This window comes from Aedes aegypti, chromosome 2, assembly GCF_002204515.2.
Source record: "Aedes aegypti strain LVP_AGWG chromosome 2, AaegL5.0 Primary Assembly, whole genome shotgun sequence".
NCBI classification, from domain to species: Eukaryota; Metazoa; Arthropoda; class Insecta; order Diptera; family Culicidae; genus Aedes; species Aedes aegypti.
This window is the reverse complement of record NC_035108.1, coordinates 17,377,890-17,395,794: the sequence shown is the minus strand read 5'-3', so window position 1 is coordinate 17,395,794 and position 17,905 is coordinate 17,377,890. Positions and strand designations below refer to the sequence as shown.

The following is a 17,905-nucleotide window of genomic DNA, read 5'->3' as shown; positions in this document are numbered from 1 at the left end:
CCTGTGGTATAGGCTGCATGAAATAGGTAGAACGTGTTTCGTATCGTCCTCTTCCTCTATTCCATTGGCCTCTGAAATTTTGTCCTCTGAAGTTTTGACCTCTAAAATTTTGTCCTTGGCCATAACTGTGTCCTTGGCTATAATTGCCTCGGAAATTTTGAAATCTTGGTTGCCCATGATTACGAGAAAATGATCTTTGGCAAGCAGAAAAATTTCTTCTGTCGCTGTTAAATCCACCACGGCCACGACCACGTTGGTTGGGATTGTTGTTTGTATAGAACATTTGTGCCATCGAGGATTTCTGTCTTTCTTCAGAATAGTTTTCCTGAAGTTTTTGGATGGCTTCATTGATCTTAGTGAATGTACCGGCTCTTAGAATCAGCTTCGAATCCGCATGGTCTATTCCGTTAATCAGAGATTCGATACCACTTTTAGTAGCCATTTGCATAGCCTTGTCAGTAGGTATAGTTTCGTCAATGTAGGTTGCTGCAAGCTGTTGGGTTAGTTTCTCCACCTCTTTGCAGAATTCTTCCACAGTGCCCCTTTTTTTTAGAGCACACATTTTAGCTTTAATGTTGTCCGAACTTATTTTCGGAGCACATTGGGTTTTTAGCTTATCCAGTGTTTCATTTAAATTTTGTGCCCCCGTTATTGACTGACGTGCAACTCCAGTCAACCTTGTTTTGATAAATTTAAAAACAGTTTCGTCTGCCGCTGTTTTCTGCGCCACTGTCGCGTCTGCAAATTCTCCATTGACGGTATCAGAGAATAATGCAACGGCATCGAGAAAAGAGTTGAGATGGTCCGGAGACCCATCATAAGTTTGGATGAGGGATGTCCCCAATTTGATGTCGACAGTAGGCATTTTTACTTCCCTTTTAAATGATAACCTTTTAGAAATAATAGCCGCTCTAACTACTGTTTTAAATTTAGGTTTTAATATAATTGAATTATTTAGTAGTTTTAGAGAGTCTTCAGTTATTGTTTTAAGAGTTTGATATTTTTGACATTCCGTATTCCATAAATCTGATGCGATGGAATTTTGTGCGCTTAGCAAAATAGTTTTATATTGTTTTAAAAGCTTTATTAAAAATTCCTTTTTTTGTACGATATTTTCTTGAGATCGTGGTCTTTTTATATTTTTGGTAATATTATTGAACTCTTTTGTGATACTAGCTTCAATTATCTGAAGCTCTTCTAACATTTAAAAGATATAAAAATTCTTCAGTAGATTTGAGATAATTATTATTCGCTATTATATATATAATTGCATTGTTTGTTCGTCCCGTTAACTTTCTGCACTCACCCTGTAAATTAGATTGAGGTTACCTGCTTGCCTGCTTGTTGTCCGGGTTGCTCTCTGCTGCTTCAATAGGATTGTTGTTTATATTGTCTATAATTTTCATTGCTCACTGTTGTGTTGAGCAGGCACCTTTTCTGTATTTTCTCGATCACCGGTATTAATGTTGTTTTGTTGCTGTTGACGCTGTTGTTGTTGTTGTTGTTGGAGCTGTAGCTCCCTCGTCAATGCATCTGCCTCGCGATCGTCGTAAGTAAGTCTGATGTAATGGAAGACTTCCCCTGTCTGTGCATCGACTTGGTACACATTTGTTGCAAAGAACTGCATTTTCTTCCTTTCAATGGTCTTCCAGCAACACACAAATTTCTTCACAAGTCACTTCTTAGTACAAAATCGCTAACACGCGTCCGCCTAGGTTTTTTTCCGACGCTTCTTGATGTGTCATGAGTCCCTTGTCCGTAGTGATCACTACCGATCCAGTGATACTTGGGCATACCGTCGATGCATAACTTAATAGTTCGTCTGCTCTTACAGACCTACGATTCACTAAGCCAATGTTACTGAGGCTTATTTGTTTAACTTTGTACCGATTATACGATACTTTCTTCGCTTGTAAAAAGTCTTCTTTCATTAACAAATGGATAAATTGTTTACATATACCATTTGATACGACAATTGTACTATTTTTCTTCGTTGCCAAGTTGGCCACTAAATCTTGTAATTTGTTCATCGTTAATAAGCAACAATTAATTTCATTTCACTGTACTCTCCGTCTAACGTCCTCTACAAACGTTTGTTTTCCCGTATCACTGTCCAGCCATAATATAATATAGCTAACTGTGTTACGATGGTCACTATCGTTAATATAAATTCTTCTCTTGACATACTTCTAAAGCACTGAGTTTTTCACTTTTCTATCGTAAGCTCACTAAGTTTGCTTAGTTTGTTTGCCTTTTTTATGACTTGCCTAGTCATTCGCCTTTGGATTTCTCCCCACAAACTTAAAACAAGCTGAAATGTTACACCAGCCGATATGAACCACAACCAGGTTGTTATGGAGTTCAGTGTTGTCGTGTGCTCTAACTGGTTGTTCACAATTTCGATGTGACTATCACCGTTATGATTCACTTGGGCTTTTGATTCCTCGGAGCCCATTCTTCGTGGTGTTTCACTAACTTGCACGGGTCTGGATTATTCACAATTATTCTCACTTGACTTTTTCCGACGATTACTGGTTCGGATTAACTCACGGTCGCCATTTCATAGCCCGTCCGTGGACTATGTATTGCACATCGATATGTTACTGATCTTAGTCTATTCCTAAATAGTTAGCAGTACCTGATTACCAGGTTGCTAGAGGGATGTTTCGGTATACACCAGAGGTGCATTGAAACGCATAGATTCAGAGTCAGAACAAGACTGCCTTGTTCCTTTCACATGGGTTCCTTTTATTTGCCTTTACAATTGATCGGTTACAATTTGGTTACAATGTCAGAAAGAGATAGATGGAGACGCCTGGGACGGCGGTGACAATATTTCGGCGATAGCATTTTTGGGTTGAAACCTGAGCCTTAGCGCATCGTCCAAACGGACGACCACCAGCGTGGCTAAAGTACAATCAGCAAACATGTGGCGCACTCGAGTGCCTCGATGCAAACTGCTTACGCATGTTGCACCGAGGCCATCGTTCGCACTTACGCGGACCTGACCTATTCTGTTGTAACAAAACATAATATGCATTTTATTGCTTGCGCTGATTGACAAGGGAAATATGTGTTTGGGTCGATATGTGTATAGCACAGGAGTCCCTTCAATGATTCTATCAGGAGTTCCTTCAACAATTTCCTTAAATTGCTCCAAGAATTCCATCAGGAGTTCCTCCAGGGATTCTAACAGAATTTCCAATACGGATTGTATCAGAGTACCTTTAGGGCTACCATTAGAGTTCTTCTGAGATTCTGTTAGAAGTGCCTCCAGAGTTTATATCAGGAGTTCCCCTCTACGAATTCCATCAGGATTGGATTGGATTGGGATTCAAAACAGGAATTCCTTCAGGGATTCCACTGGGAATTTCACCAGAGGTTCCTTCGTGAATGCTGCCAAGATGAACTCCAATGATCCAATAACGAATTTCCTATGCGATTTGATCACAATTTCCTGTATAGATTCCACTAGTAATTTCTTCAGATACACAACAGTATTTTCCCTAATTATATCACCTGTAATTTTTCGCGGGAGAAGTTTTTTAAGGAATTTCACAAGTAGTTCTTCTAGAGTTAACACTGGGAATATCACCAGAGTTTCGCTAGAATTACCATCAAAATCGACCAGAGTTTCGCCAGAAGTTCAACCATAAAATACTTCAAAGATGTTACTAGGATTGTGCTTCAGGATTATCAGAAATTTCTCCAAGTGATATTTACTCAGAGGATCAAACAACACATTTCTTTGAATGCCTTCAGGATGAATCCCTGAAGTAGACCTAAAATATTTTTTTTAATTCCTGAAAAAAAAAAATCCATGGAGTATTTTTTTTTTTAGAATTCCTAGGAGGTGTCACCAAAGAAATCATTGGAGAAATTTCCAGAGAATTTCCTAGAGAGATACTTTATTATATTTCTGGAAGAACTTTTAAAGCAATCCCTGAAGGAGTTTCTTAAATATTCTGGTAGATTCCTAGGAAAAAACCTTTAAGAAATACTGTACGGAATTGATGGATAAATTCCTTTAGGAATCCTTGGAGAAATTTATATTAGATTATTGAAGTAATTCCTGGACGAATGCCTCGAAAGGTCCCTTCAGGGATACAAAGAAGAATCTTTGGAGAAAACACTGGTGGAATTTATAAAAGAATTTATTCCCTAGAGAAATGCCGAAAGATCCTGGGGGATCCTCTCAAAAAATTGCAAATGAAATCTCTAAAAGAATTCTCTTGGAATCCTTGGTGGAACCCCTGGAGGAACTTGATGAATCCTTGGATAAATTGTGGGTAGCATCTGTATAGAAATGCCTGAAGTTTCACTGTAGGAATTCTTAAATAAATCTTTGGAGGATTTTTTGGTGGCATTCTTGAAGGATGCATTGCATGAACGACTGGAGAAATCCATTGGGAAGTATTTGTTTAGATCCCTGGAGAAATCTGTTGAAAAAATACTAGAAAGATTCGCTGAACAAATTCCAGGTGGATTTTCTGAAGTTACTCCTTGTGGTATTTAAGGAAGAGTCCTAGGAGCAAGGCCTTAAAAAGTCCCGGTGAAATCCTTGGGGGAATATCTGATGAATTTCTTGAGAAATCCCTTGAGAAGTATCTGAAAGAATTCGTGATGTAATTCCTGGGTAACGCGTAATGGAATCCCTAAAACTAACTACTAGAGAAATTTCTGAAGAAATCTTTGAAAAAATTGTTATAACAATCTCTGGAGGAATTCTAGGAGGCAGCCTTGGAGTTAGCCCTGAAGAAATACTGAAGAAATTCCTTGAGGGTGTTTTGGACAGATCTTTGAAGGAATCAGTGGAGGAAATCCACAATAATATGTAGAGGAACATCTAAAGGAATCGTTGGAAAAAAATTCCACCTGAATGATTGCCTAAAGAATGTTCCACGAAGCAATTTCTGGTTGAATCCGTGGATAAATTTCTGGAGAAATTATTGGCAAAATTCGTGGTAGAATCCCAAGAACCACTTTTGGTGGAATCCTTAGTATAACTTATGGATTCCTGGAAAAACTTCAAAGCTGAATTACAAGAGGAAATTACTAAAAGATTCTGGATAGAATGTTGAAAAAAAATCCAATAGCCATTCCCATATCAATGACTGCTCAGAATATTTCCCGAAAGAGATAATTTCAGAGTTTTGCCGGAATATTTCGTAAGAATTTTAACTGGAATTCCTCATAAATATTCATTTCTTCCGGTACTGCAATGTTAAAAGTTCTTCTCTTCTTTTCTGCGATTATTGCCAAAAAATCGCTAAAAGATTTTCCCTCACAGCCACAGCATTCAAAAAAATAACAATCACACATTCACTACACTCTCGGCAAGTCTAACAACATGCGAAGAAATATCGTGATGCTGCAACCAACCTTGACAGTTGGTCAAACGGTTGTAGCAACATAAACTGGTTTGACTAACTTGGGGGCGGAGTCAATGTTGGTCAAACCGTCTGAGCGTCTGTGGGCTGCATTATATACAATTGATAGATTGAATCTTCTGGAACTGTCAGGCAATGATACAATGCAAAAAATAAACAATAACAATGTAAGTTCAATATTTGGATCTGGAATGATCTCGATGGTAAGTAGAAAGTTAATTGATTAATGATAGAATTATTATCTAACCCGTTCTATGTGTTTTAGGTATGAACTGATTTACAGGTAAGTAATTTCAGTGGTGGAAAGTAATGAATGTAAAGTGTTTGTGGCCGGCAGCATGAGGTATGCTGCGTCCACTGGTGTGGTGCTGTATTAGGCACCGCGCGGTGGCTTGCTGCTGTTCTGAACATGTAGAGTACACCCGTTTAGAGGTAACGACAGATGAAAGGTGGAAGCTGTACGACGATGAACACCATTTGAGTACAGGCAGAGATGGTCAAAACAACGGAGGAGTACCTAGTTGATAATATCAATCCATCCATAAGGGGGCCCAGATAGCCGTAGCGGTAAACGCGCAGCTATTTAGCAAGACCAAGCTGAGGGTCGTGGGTTCGAATCCCACCGGTAGAGGATCTTTTCGGGTTGGAAATTTTCTCGACTTCCCAGGGCATAGAGTATCTTCGTACCTGCCACACGATATACGCATGCAAAAATGGTCATTGGCACAGTTAATAACTGTGGAAGGGCTCATAAGAACACTAAGCTGAGAAGCAGGCTTTGTCCCAGTGGGGAAAGTGCCAGAAAGAAAGAAAGGAAGAAGGACGAAAATCCGTTATCTGTTCGTAATCCTCGATGAGATTCAAACAAATTTTATGGTTGGACTAAAATCTTTACACAGTTCCGTTTTCTTAGCTCTATGCGATAGCAGGGATATCGGGTACCCCCGTTGGTTTGACCACTTTTAATCTGAAAACTTTGTATTTTGACCCCCGTTAATCTGCAGGTATTCATACTGTGTAACCAGCCTACTTGAGTCTGCCAGTAGGTAGTACATTCAATAATAACAACTTTTCTTCAGATTTGAAAACTGCTCGTTTGACACAAGAGCAACAAAAAGTGTATGACTCTCACAGATTTTTAATCAATTTTGTCACACTTTTTTAGCTTGCTGTTATTATTTTTATGGAATTACATACAAAGCGTATGAGGAAACACACTGCTGTAATAGAAACAAATAAAGCAAAAAGTCGTGTATCTTAACTTTTAAAGAATTTCATAAAATAAATTGCGTTAGTGATTATGCAGTTCAATAGGGCAATATATTGTGTTAGAGATTCTGTAAGTCGTTCGATTTTTGGAGACGATCCAACATTCTATAAAAAAAACTATAATCAAGGATACGGGTCCCATAAAATTATCAAAAAGTTTCTTACTATCTGGGTCTATGAGTTTCCTTACTATACCCTGGAGAATCCTCAGGATATTCATAATTTTTAGGGGGCATCTCAGACATTTTAACGGATTCTGGGGATATCTGGAGATTCCTAGTGCACACCAAGCATGGGTCAATTCACTCACTCACCCGAACGCCACCGATAAAAAATAGCAAAAAACCTTGAAACATTTGTTTACAAGTACCTATAGCAACACTTAAAAAGATGGCGTATTCGTCAGAGTTGTTAGGTAGCTCAAAGACTGTCTTTATTTAAGCCTTGGAATTCGAGATTGGCTAAAAAATTATAGCCGTCGAGCTACTGACCAACTGTTCTGAAGATGCATTTTTTTTTCTAAATGGTCAGGATCCTGAAATATCCGCAAAACAAAAGTTTTCTAGCGTCGCCTGGTTGCAAAATCTCGTATTTTTTGTCTAAAATAATGATAGCCCTTGAGCTACTAAACAACTTTGCCGAAGACGCCATCTTTCTAAGTGACCAAGCTCCTGATACATTTGCAACACAAAAGTTTTATGCTCATTAGCGCCGCCTGGTGGCTAAATTTTGGATCAACTAGCTCGAACATTCTGGACGTATAGGGACAATTTTGGGTTTTGTTCAGAAGCAGAAGCAAATCTCGAGTTTGATGAACCGATGAAGCTGAAAATTTAATGGGTTGCGCACTACATTAAGGAATTATAGTGATAAAGTTTTCGTGTCGATATGATATATGGAGTGGTACTCAAGATTTGCTTCTTCAAATGGATAGGATGATTATGATGACGTCACATTTTTTCAGCATTCTCATTATTAGAATTCTTTCAGGATCAGCATCTAATTTTCATCAGAATCGTTCGAGGAAGTTTATCAGAATCGCTTTAGAATTCTCATCAGAATCCTTCCAGTATACTCATCAGGCAGGTTCAAGGTCTCGCATCATAATCTCTATTGCCATTAGATTTCTTCCGCGATATTCATCATAATCCTTCCAGGATTCACATTGAATCTTTCCACGAATCTCATCCGAAGCAATTGTTTGCAGATGATCTTAAGTTCTACAGAGTGATCGAATCAACAATAGACTGTCTTGCCCTGCAAAATGACATTGATGACCTTCTACTGTGGTGCAATCAGAACGGGATGCAGATCAACATATCGAAATGCCGAGTGATTTCGTTCACGCGTCGTCGAAATGTAATGAATTACCAGTACACCATCGGTAACCACTCGCTTGAACGGTCCGACACCATCCGTGACTTAGGTGTTACATTTGACTCGAAACTACGTTTTCATGAACATATTTCAAATATGACAGCCAAAGCATTTTCGGTTCTTGGATTCATTCGGAGACACACATCAAATTTCACTGATGTTTACACATTGAAAACGCTCTTCTGTTCATTGGTTCGAAGCATTCTCGAGTATGCAGTACCAATATGGGCTCCTTATCAAGCAACGCACATCATCCGCATAGAGCGAGTTCAGCGGAAATTCATTCGATTCGCCTTGCGCCAACTTCCGTGGAATGACCCTGTAAATTTACCGGACTATCAAGCGTGTTGCAGGGTTATTGGGCTGGAGACTTTGTCAGATCGACGGAAAAACAGCCAACGATTGTTCGTTTTTGACGTTCTTGAGGGAAACACCGATTGTCCAGAGCTTTTGGAACAAACAAACTTTCAAGTTCCATCACGAAACCTGCGCAGCTATCCCGCGATTAGTGTACCATTCCATGGAACTAACTATGGACAACACAGTAGCTACAGTTCTTGTTTAAGAGCATACAATGAAGTAAGCAGATTACATGACTTTGGTATGTCGAAGACGCATTTTAAATCTAGGATAAGGAGATTAGAATAAAAACAGTCTGTACAATTTTTAAAATTGAAGACGAAGTCAAATACAAAATACAAAAAAACTTTCTAGGTGTCAGAAACATTGCAGAAATCTTATCTGAGATCAGGATTTTCATCACAATTCTTCCGGGGGTCTCAAAGAGATTCTCAATGAAATATTTCCAGGATTTTCATCAGAAACCTTCCAGTATTGTCACCAGAAACTGTTCAGGATTCAATCAGGAACCTTCCAGATATTCTTATCAGAAACCTTCAAGGGAGTTCATCTAAAACTTATCATTACAATCTTATCAGAAGCTATTTAGGATTCTCATTAGCTTTCTTCGGGATTCTCATTAGAACCCTTTCTGGATTAAAGATTCCCACAAGGACAATACGTTTAAAATGTTTCAACTTTATTAATATCCAATTTGCTGAAACAGTGTAATTCAATGTTTTGCATAATGGTTGTTTCGTAATGATTAAAACCGATTTGTTTGGAATCAAAAACAGTGACCTGAAACTAGACTTAAATGGTCACCTGTATTTACAATGAACAGAATGGCTTCTGATGGTAATCTTTCGTGGAGTAAATATGATTTTGTTCGACAAAGTATGGAAATCAACATTTGATTTGTGTTGGTTCTCCGAGATCGCATGCTAAGACTTCCGGTCTCGTTATCTGAACATGTCAAGTGGCCAAGTGATTATTGTGGTTCAAAAAAGTTACACGTGAGCTCGCAAGACTTGATACATACTATAGCCTTTCACTTTCACATAAATGCAATCAACATATATTGAAATTATATCGAAAATCACTGGTGGAATAGGATGTGTACACTACTTTCCGGCCGTATATCCAGATTGGTCACCGGTATCCGAATTTTCGTGAATTCATTTCGAAGTGCAGCAGTCCAAATTTTGAGAATTGATCAATGGTCACAAAAGAGATAAAAGAGCGCAACAAAGTCGTCCACGCCTTTTCAGGAGTGTGATCTGCTTGGTTTCCATAGTTCGCAGTACTGAGTTAGAAATTTCTTCCGTTGTATTGACCCTGCTTGCACTCTCAGCACAATTCAGGTGTTCATCGAAGCACTGCTTCCACATTTCGATAATGTTGGTTCGTTAAGATGCTTCCTTATGTATCCCTGCCGTTTCACTTGGAAATAGATGTTGAAATTCAAATCCTATGTCTGAAGAAATGTGTGTTCCAGAAAAAAAACTCCTCTTAAATTTATCAGTTTGTATGGAAAATCGAAAACGTTGCAACTGTTTTGTCCAATACTGTAATCAAGATATCAGGTTCGTCGTGGTAAACTCTACTACCAACATATTTCACGTGCTAAAGAAGAAAAGCTAAAAAATGTATGTAATGTGTCAAATAGTAATTAAACATTCTCTTCATGATATACAGATGTCCCAATTTGTTAAGCCCATACAATTGGGAGAATTTTTATGTTGATCCCGTTGATTCACAAAATATTTCCGGATGATTTTTCTATGAGAAGGTTTAAGATTGGCAGATTTCCAAATGTTTCATGAAAGACGTTGAGCTGGTAGACTGTTTGAGCAGAGGATGCAAGACAAACGAAGCTGGAGACCGACGAAAGAAAGAGCGGACAATTTTAGACTCTCGAGGAAGATCGTCTTCCCATGAAAACTAAAACAAGAAGCACAACTAAAGCAAACAACTAAAAACGAAACAATATTTCTACAAGGCCCCCTTTTCCTAGCACAAACACACATACAGCACTGTTCGTTCCCCTAACAAACTGAAGAAAGAAAGATGTTATTACATGATAGCGAATAATGTGTGCAATCTCTTCGCGACGAGGGCGAAGAGACCGATTTCTACACGGAATACAGAACAATAGTAGAGTGATAGAAACAGAGCGTTGAAGGATAGAAATAGAGAGATAGAGAGAATGAGGAGTGAGGCGACAAACCCCGAAATTTACTTGGTTCAGATCGTAATCGCGACCCTTGGAGGCTCCGTTGCTAAACTCGTCCGAAATAGCCGCCGCGTCCGAGGACGAGCCCGCTTCGGCCGTTGTACTTACTTTCGTGCTGCTGGAGCTAATGCTGCTGCTGGAGGACGCAGACGACGATGAGGAATTGGAGGACGCCGTCGACGAGGAGCTGTTGCTGTTGGTATTGGCCGGGCACTTTTTAATCGGCTCGTCCGAATCGGTATCGCTGGTATTATCATCCGTTTGCAACGACAGGGACGAAATGTCCGTATTGTTGGAGGTGCGACGCCTCGATGAGGACGTGTGTGGATGGCCACCACGCGTCACTGGACGGCGATGGCCACTAGCACCTCCGGCCGATGCCGGGGACTTGTTTCGTGTTGCGGATGTGCTCGGGGTGGTAGATCGTGGGGAACTCGTAGTTGCCGCCGACGTTGGAGTATTGCCGGAGATGTCTCCCTTTGAGTTATTGCGGATTCTTTTGGATGTTTTGGGGGTCGTCGCAGTAGCGGGGGTAGCTGACGGAGGGCCAGACGTTGAATTTGCTGCGTTAGCGGCCGAAGATCCAGGTGGTCCTCCGGTTGAGCTATTACTTCGGTCCCGAGGCGGGGGAGCATTCTTGTTGTTGTGGCTACTTTTGTCCGATTTACCCTTTTTAGTTTTACTGTTGGTGAGATTCTCCGCTACACGTTCCTTCCGAACCCATTCGTCGTATCTAAAACAAGGAGAAAATACGTTATTAATTAGTAAACTTCAAATTTCAGCGTTATGTAATAATGGATGCTGCCTCAGCTTGAAACAAGGGATGGGACTTTGAAAATTTAAGTGCGAAGTGCACATTTTAACAGCTTTCATATTATTGATCAATCACTGCGCCGGCCAAATCCTAACAGTCAGTCGGGATGGAGAAAGAATGTTAGTGTGTAATGATTGTTGCTTCTAGCGACCGCGAAAATCTCTGCATCTCCACAATTACCACGGGAAGGATGTTGATTAGTGGGGGAGGAAGATCTGGAAGTTACCCTCAACATTCATAATGTCGAACTGTTGAAAGATTATTTTCAGTATTAGCGAAAAAAGTAAGACATGAAACAAGAATAAAGGTTTATGCCGACACATCCGACACATGCCAACGAAACATCCATAGTTAGTTTGAAAACTATATAAACGTAACGTTGCCAGGATAAAAATGTGTTATTATAAGCATCGATCGAGCTCACCAGGTTGCAATCCATCCTCGACTGAACACGAATATTTTTCCTATCTTTTTGCACATGCACAACGCGAACCGGACACGATTCTGTGCGGTAAAAACATTTTAGGGGATTAACTTAAGTGCCCGCCAGACCAGAAATGCGCCAGATTTCTTTTTCCGTGTATCTTACAAACGTCTGGGTGTCTTCTAAGGTATCAACCTCAGGGAATGTCTGAAAACTCAGTGCAGTGCCAAAAACATGCGTGCCACTCAGAAATTGATTGTGCGTCTCCCATTCTTCGCGAGTAAACTCAAAGCAAGGCGCAGGAGACAATTTGTTTTTGTGCGAGACAAAGCAAAGCACAATCTCTACTCTTTCAGTCTCTTTCGTGAAAGCACAAAATCCACTCTAGAATATTTTCAACAAAGTATGCCTTGAAAGCGGACAAGCTTAATAAGTGCTTTGCAAAATCTTATTGTTGTGGATCTTGACATATTTGGTAAAGTCAGAAACATAAGGTGGTGACGAATTATGTTCAACGTGTTTAAGAGTTTTGACAGTCACATATTAATGAAATGAATTCAAGTGAATTTTTTTACGCGTGTACGAAACGCAAAGAGTGAAAATGATACAACTCGATACTATGCATCCCAAAGCACATTGCGAGTCAGCACAGCCAGGGTGCAGTCCAGAGAAAAATACTCCTGCACGTCTTTTTCGGGTGCTATCTCGCAGCAGCGCGTGTAACACCGAAAGAGATTTGAGTCGCACCCAATCCCTGCAACCTATCAACCTATCGCCGAAAAAATCCAGGTGTTATTCCGAAGATATTTTTACGTTGGCTACACGGAAAATAAACTATGTCTCAGAAAAAAAAAATCATATTTTCAATGCACTGTTAAATAATAAATTCTTACTATTTAGGGGATTTTTTTTTATTATCGGACAATTTGGGCCGGAGGTTCTCCGATTTGTATGAAATTTTCACCAGAGGTTGAGCTCGTGGATACATGACCAAAAGAAAATTTCAAAAAAAATATAGTGGCCTATTTTCCCGGAAAACTCTAGATGAATTTTCACGATTTCCCTATACAGTGCCTTCCCGATTTTGGCAACACCCGCTTTTGTCTACCCCCGATTTTGGCAACACCCGTTTTTGGCAACATTTTCTTCCCAATTTTGGCAACACTTAAAAAAATATTATCAATTGATTATTAAGTACTAGCATAGCATAGCATAGCATAGACTGACTGTACATGTCAATGGTTGCTACTCCGTGATTGATCGGAGCTGGTAATAATTGCACTGCGATCCAAATGAATAAGGGATGGGAGATTCCGCTTACTCTCGGAGTGCAATTTTAGCAGCTCTAATATTATTGATCAATAACGGCGCCGGCCAAGTCCTTACAGTCAGTTGGGATGGGGAAGGAATGTTAAGGTGTAATGATTGTTGCTTCTAGAGACCGAGAATACCTCTGCATCTCCACAATCACCACGGGAAGGGTGTTTATTAGTGGAAAAGGAAAAGATCTGGGAGTCACCTTTGGTCGGTGATGCGATCCATGGATAAGGAGGAAAAATACGGTTTATACTTAAAGCTAGGTTTTAGTTTTGTCTCAAAAAGTTTTTGGTAGAAGATTTGAAATAAACGTCAACATCTATAATGTCGAACCATTCAAAATAAGTTTTTATTAATGGCGAAAAAAAATATATATATATATATGCGTATGTTTTAAATTATATGAAACAGGAATAATGCCGACACTTGTAGTGAAGAACCATACATAGTTTGTTTGAAAATTACATAAAAGTATTACTGAACATTTATGCCTCAAGAAGAAAAGTTTTTTGGTAGAAGTTTCAAAATAAACGTCGACATTCATAATGCCGAACAATTCAAAAAATATTTTAAGTAATGTCAAAAAGTTTCTATGTTTACTATAATTGTATAAAACAGGCATAATGCCGACACTTGTAGTGACGAACCATACAAAGTTTGATTAAATATTACAAAAAAATAACGTTTACATGAAAAAATGTGTTATCATAAGCATGAAACGAGCTCACCAGTTGGTAATCCATCCTCGACTGAACACTCGCACTCACACAGCGTGAACAGCAAAACTTCTCGGCACCTCGAAAACGAACCGTCTTGCTTGGGCTTCCCAACACACGCGAACCGAAAACCAAACTCCCAGCGTCCCGAAAACGAAACGTCTTCGTTGGGCTTTCCAAAACACTGCCCACCAAAACCCGCGAACCGAAAACCAAACTCCCGGCGTTCCGAAAACGAAGCGTCTTGTTTGGGCTTTCCAAAACACTGCCCAGCAAAACCCGCGAAACGAAAACCAAACTCCCGGCGTCCCGAAATCAAAGCGTCTTGTTTGGGCTTTCCAAAACACTGCCCAGCACAACACGCGAAACGAAAACCAAACTTCCGGCGTCCCGAAAACGAAACGTCTTGCTTGGGCTTTCCAAAACACTGCCCAGCAAAACCCGCGAAACGAAAACCAAACTCCCGGCGTCCCGAAATCAAAGTGTCTTGTTTGGGCTTTCCAAAACACTGCCCAGCACAACACGCGAAACCAAAACCAAACTCCCGGCGTCCCGAAAACGAAACGTCTTGCTTGGGCTTTCCAAAACACTGCCCAGCAAAACCCGCGAAACAAAAACCAACTCCCGGCGTCCCGAAATCAAAGCGTCTTGTTTGGGCTTTCCAAAACACTGCCCAGCACAACACGCGAAACGAAAACCAAACTCCCGGCGTCCCGAAAACGAAACGTCTTGCTTGGGCTTTCCAAAACACTGCCCAGCAAACTATTATCAATTGATTATTAAGTACTGAAACCAAACATTTTGAGTTAAAACAAAGTGAAAATAAGTCAATATGAAAATGGTGGTGATCATTGCGAGCTAATAAACGTAATGTGGAACGTACTAATGAGTAGAACTCGCATATTGAAAAGTTATTGTTTAACGTATAGCTCATAAAACAAGTATTATAAAGCAGATAAGCTGTATATATTATAGCTACATAATTAATTGATGGAATACGATGGTAATCGACAGTCAGTAAGTGTAATAAGAGCATCAAATGTTAAGATAATTAACTATACTGTGTGATCCCACAGCTTTTGTTGCTTTTGTGCATGTATTTTTTAATATCAATCGAATTATATGTGGCGGTCTGATGAGACTGAAAATATTTTCAAATTATCTCGTAATTATTGATTAGTTAATTCAAAAAACAAATGAATTACTGGTGAGTGATTTCTTTTAGGTATTTCTGTCGGCATTTCAATAACAGTTGTTGAGGAAAACATAGAGAAACTTTGTTCACAACTCTAGATGGCAATTGGGTCCTAAAATTTGTAATGAAATCTTGTTTTTATTTAATAACACGAAAAAGCATGATATTGTAATTACTTTAGCAATTTTCCCCGCTCAAATAATGGCTATATCATGTTTAAACTTTAATTTAAAAATTTGGTCCATATATGAACCTTGAAACTTTTGATCATGTTTGACGTTCGCTTAGTCGACAAAAACACCACAGGGGTTTTAGTTCGACCACTGGGGTTGTTCCTATCTGACATTTCGTAAGGGACACGGAAAACAAAATACACCCAAAATTTGAGTTTAAGCCAAAGGATGTGACAAAACCTAAAAAAAAAAATTTTGGGCCTAAACCAACGGAAAACATTAGAAAATTGAGTAAACATGTGTTTTTGGCCTAAACTTAAGCGTTTGGCACTAAAATTGGGACAGGGCTTTAGGACCCAATTTGGTTAAAATGTTGAGAATGGGTATTGATGTAGACATTGAAAAATGTTCATTGAGGAATTCTAAGAACGAATAAAAGAAGAGCCAGGTTCTAAATTCTTTGGACATTGTTGAAAATTGTGTGGCTTCCACACATTTGTCCTATATAGACATTTGGAAATTATCTCTAAGAATCTCGACCAGATTGACGCTTTTTCAACAGTCTAGAATTATTCTGACCGCATCCTTGCGACAGCTGGAAAGTGATGTTGGAAAATATATGGATACTCATTGTAGCCATTTGCAAGCGCCTCTACAATTAAGAAAAATCATCAAGATTTTTTTACTGTCATCAAAATTAAACGTTAAATTTCACACATTATCCAGTTAGAAGAAAAAAGAAGTAATGATTATAACATTTTTTTCCATTGATTCCGGAAAATTATTCTTAAGATATTACAGAAAATCCCACAGATGTACAATCGGATATTGTAACGGTATTCTTGTGAAAAAAGACACATAATGAAATTAATGAAATTTGAAATTTCAGAAGCAAAATTTTCAACAATTTTCACTGATACTCAATTCGAAAATTATTCTTCATGTTTCTTCAACAATTCCAGCACACAGTAGCGCAACCCGGGATTGGGTCTTGGCAGGCTTGTGAATTTGAATTTGGTAGTTTTAATATAAAAGTCGACTTGTAGATTTAACTAAACTTTACTATTTTAACACGCATAGTAAAAAATGATTAAACAAGATTACAATACGTTACATACAATACGTAATACCGTTAAGTCGTCCATCTGTGTTGTTCTCTAAACATGTTTTCTAGTTTTCAATGATGAGAATGATCTTAGGCGCAAAATTTTGCAATAAATGCCATTTCAACTATTGTTACAGCCATTCGAAAGCAAACCAGTATTGCAACACTTAACTTCCAGTGAGTGCATAATTGTCTCATGTTTAAGAACCGACAATTAAGAGAATCGAGCCTAAAAGTCAAAAACGTGTTTAAATATCACTGTGAAGATTTCAGGACCAAGTATGAGTGAATTTCCTCATTTAGACCCCCTTGTTAACCAGAATTGCATTTTATGTTATGGAAATCCCAAAAATGAACTTACTCGGAAGGTTGCGTGTATTAAAAATCTGCTACTTGGTCTTGCTTTGAAGTTGCACATTTGTACTCTAGAACAGTCGCAAATGGCCACTGAAAATAATACCACGCTTGTACTGTGTACAACAAGTGTGTTTTTCAGATGGTGCATATCAGTGCATGTCTGCTCAACGATAGCTCAAAACGCGGAGGAATGGAGTTTTTACTTCGGACCGAAAATGAAACGTGACCGTCGTGAACAATGCTTTTTTATTAACTGACTTTTTCTCGATACAGTGGTGCCAAGATTATTTTACCTTACTACACTGAGGCAAATGTTGATACTAATAACAGTGATTTATTTTAATATTATCTTCAGGTGTTCAAAAACAAATCAAATCATTCATTCTCCCCCCGTTGAATCGTCAGACTCAACCGAAGGCAGCACTGCAATTTTTGTCACCGATCGTTTGAATTCGCCTGATACAGTCTTCACGGTGACTACTCGTACTACACCATCTCTACCTGGATGAACCGCAATGATGCGACCGCGTCGCCACTGTTGAGGTGGTAGATTTTCGTCAAGTAACAACACCAGAGCACCGATCTCGTAAATTTTGATGCCTCCGGTATGCCACTTCTGCCTGGTCTGTAGGTGGTGAAGATACTCGGAGGACCATCTTCCCCAAAAATGCTGCATCATCTGCTGAAGGTGTTGGTATCTACTGAGTCTTCCTACCTTCTCGTCGGTGTATGAGGGCTCCGGAAGAGCCACCGCTGACCGGCCAATGAGGAAATGCGATGGTGATAATATAGCAGTATCATTCGGATCATCTGACAATGGGCACAGTGGGCGAGAGTTCAATATGCCTTCAGTTTGTGCCAAAAACGTGATCATCTCCTCATATGTTAAACGTGTTTCGCCGACGACTCGTTTGAAATGAAATTTCATAGATTTTACGCCAGCTTCCCACACTCCCCCGAAGTGTGGGCTACGTGGGGGTATGAAATGCCAACGTATGCCCTTGGCCGAACAGAACTCGGCCAACTTCCGTTGATGTTGTTCATCCTCGAAAAGGTCTCGTAACGCTGCTAATTCGTGGTTGGCTCCCACGAATGATGTCCCGTTGTCCGAAAACACATAACTGGGCAATCCACGACGGCTGGCAAAACGGTGTAAAGCGGCGATGAAATTTTCAGTTGTTAAGCTTGACACC

The 17,905-nt window shown here is 39.4% G+C and overlaps 1 protein-coding gene across 3 annotated transcripts in view; it reads right to left on the bottom strand.

Annotated features, from left to right (window-relative positions):
* Positions 1-17,905, bottom strand: part of LOC5571774 (AT-rich interactive domain-containing protein 4B) — a 69,111-nt gene that overhangs the window by 26,571 nt on the left and 24,635 nt on the right. For 2 of the 3 annotated variants that reach the window (XM_021840052.1, XM_001659857.2), the window contains exon 4: positions 10,618-11,344. In XM_021840052.1, coding sequence (XP_021695744.1) covers positions 10,618-11,344 — 727 coding nt within the window. The remainder of the gene's footprint in view (positions 1-10,617; positions 11,345-17,905) is intronic. The other variant, XM_021840053.1, reaches the window with a different exon arrangement.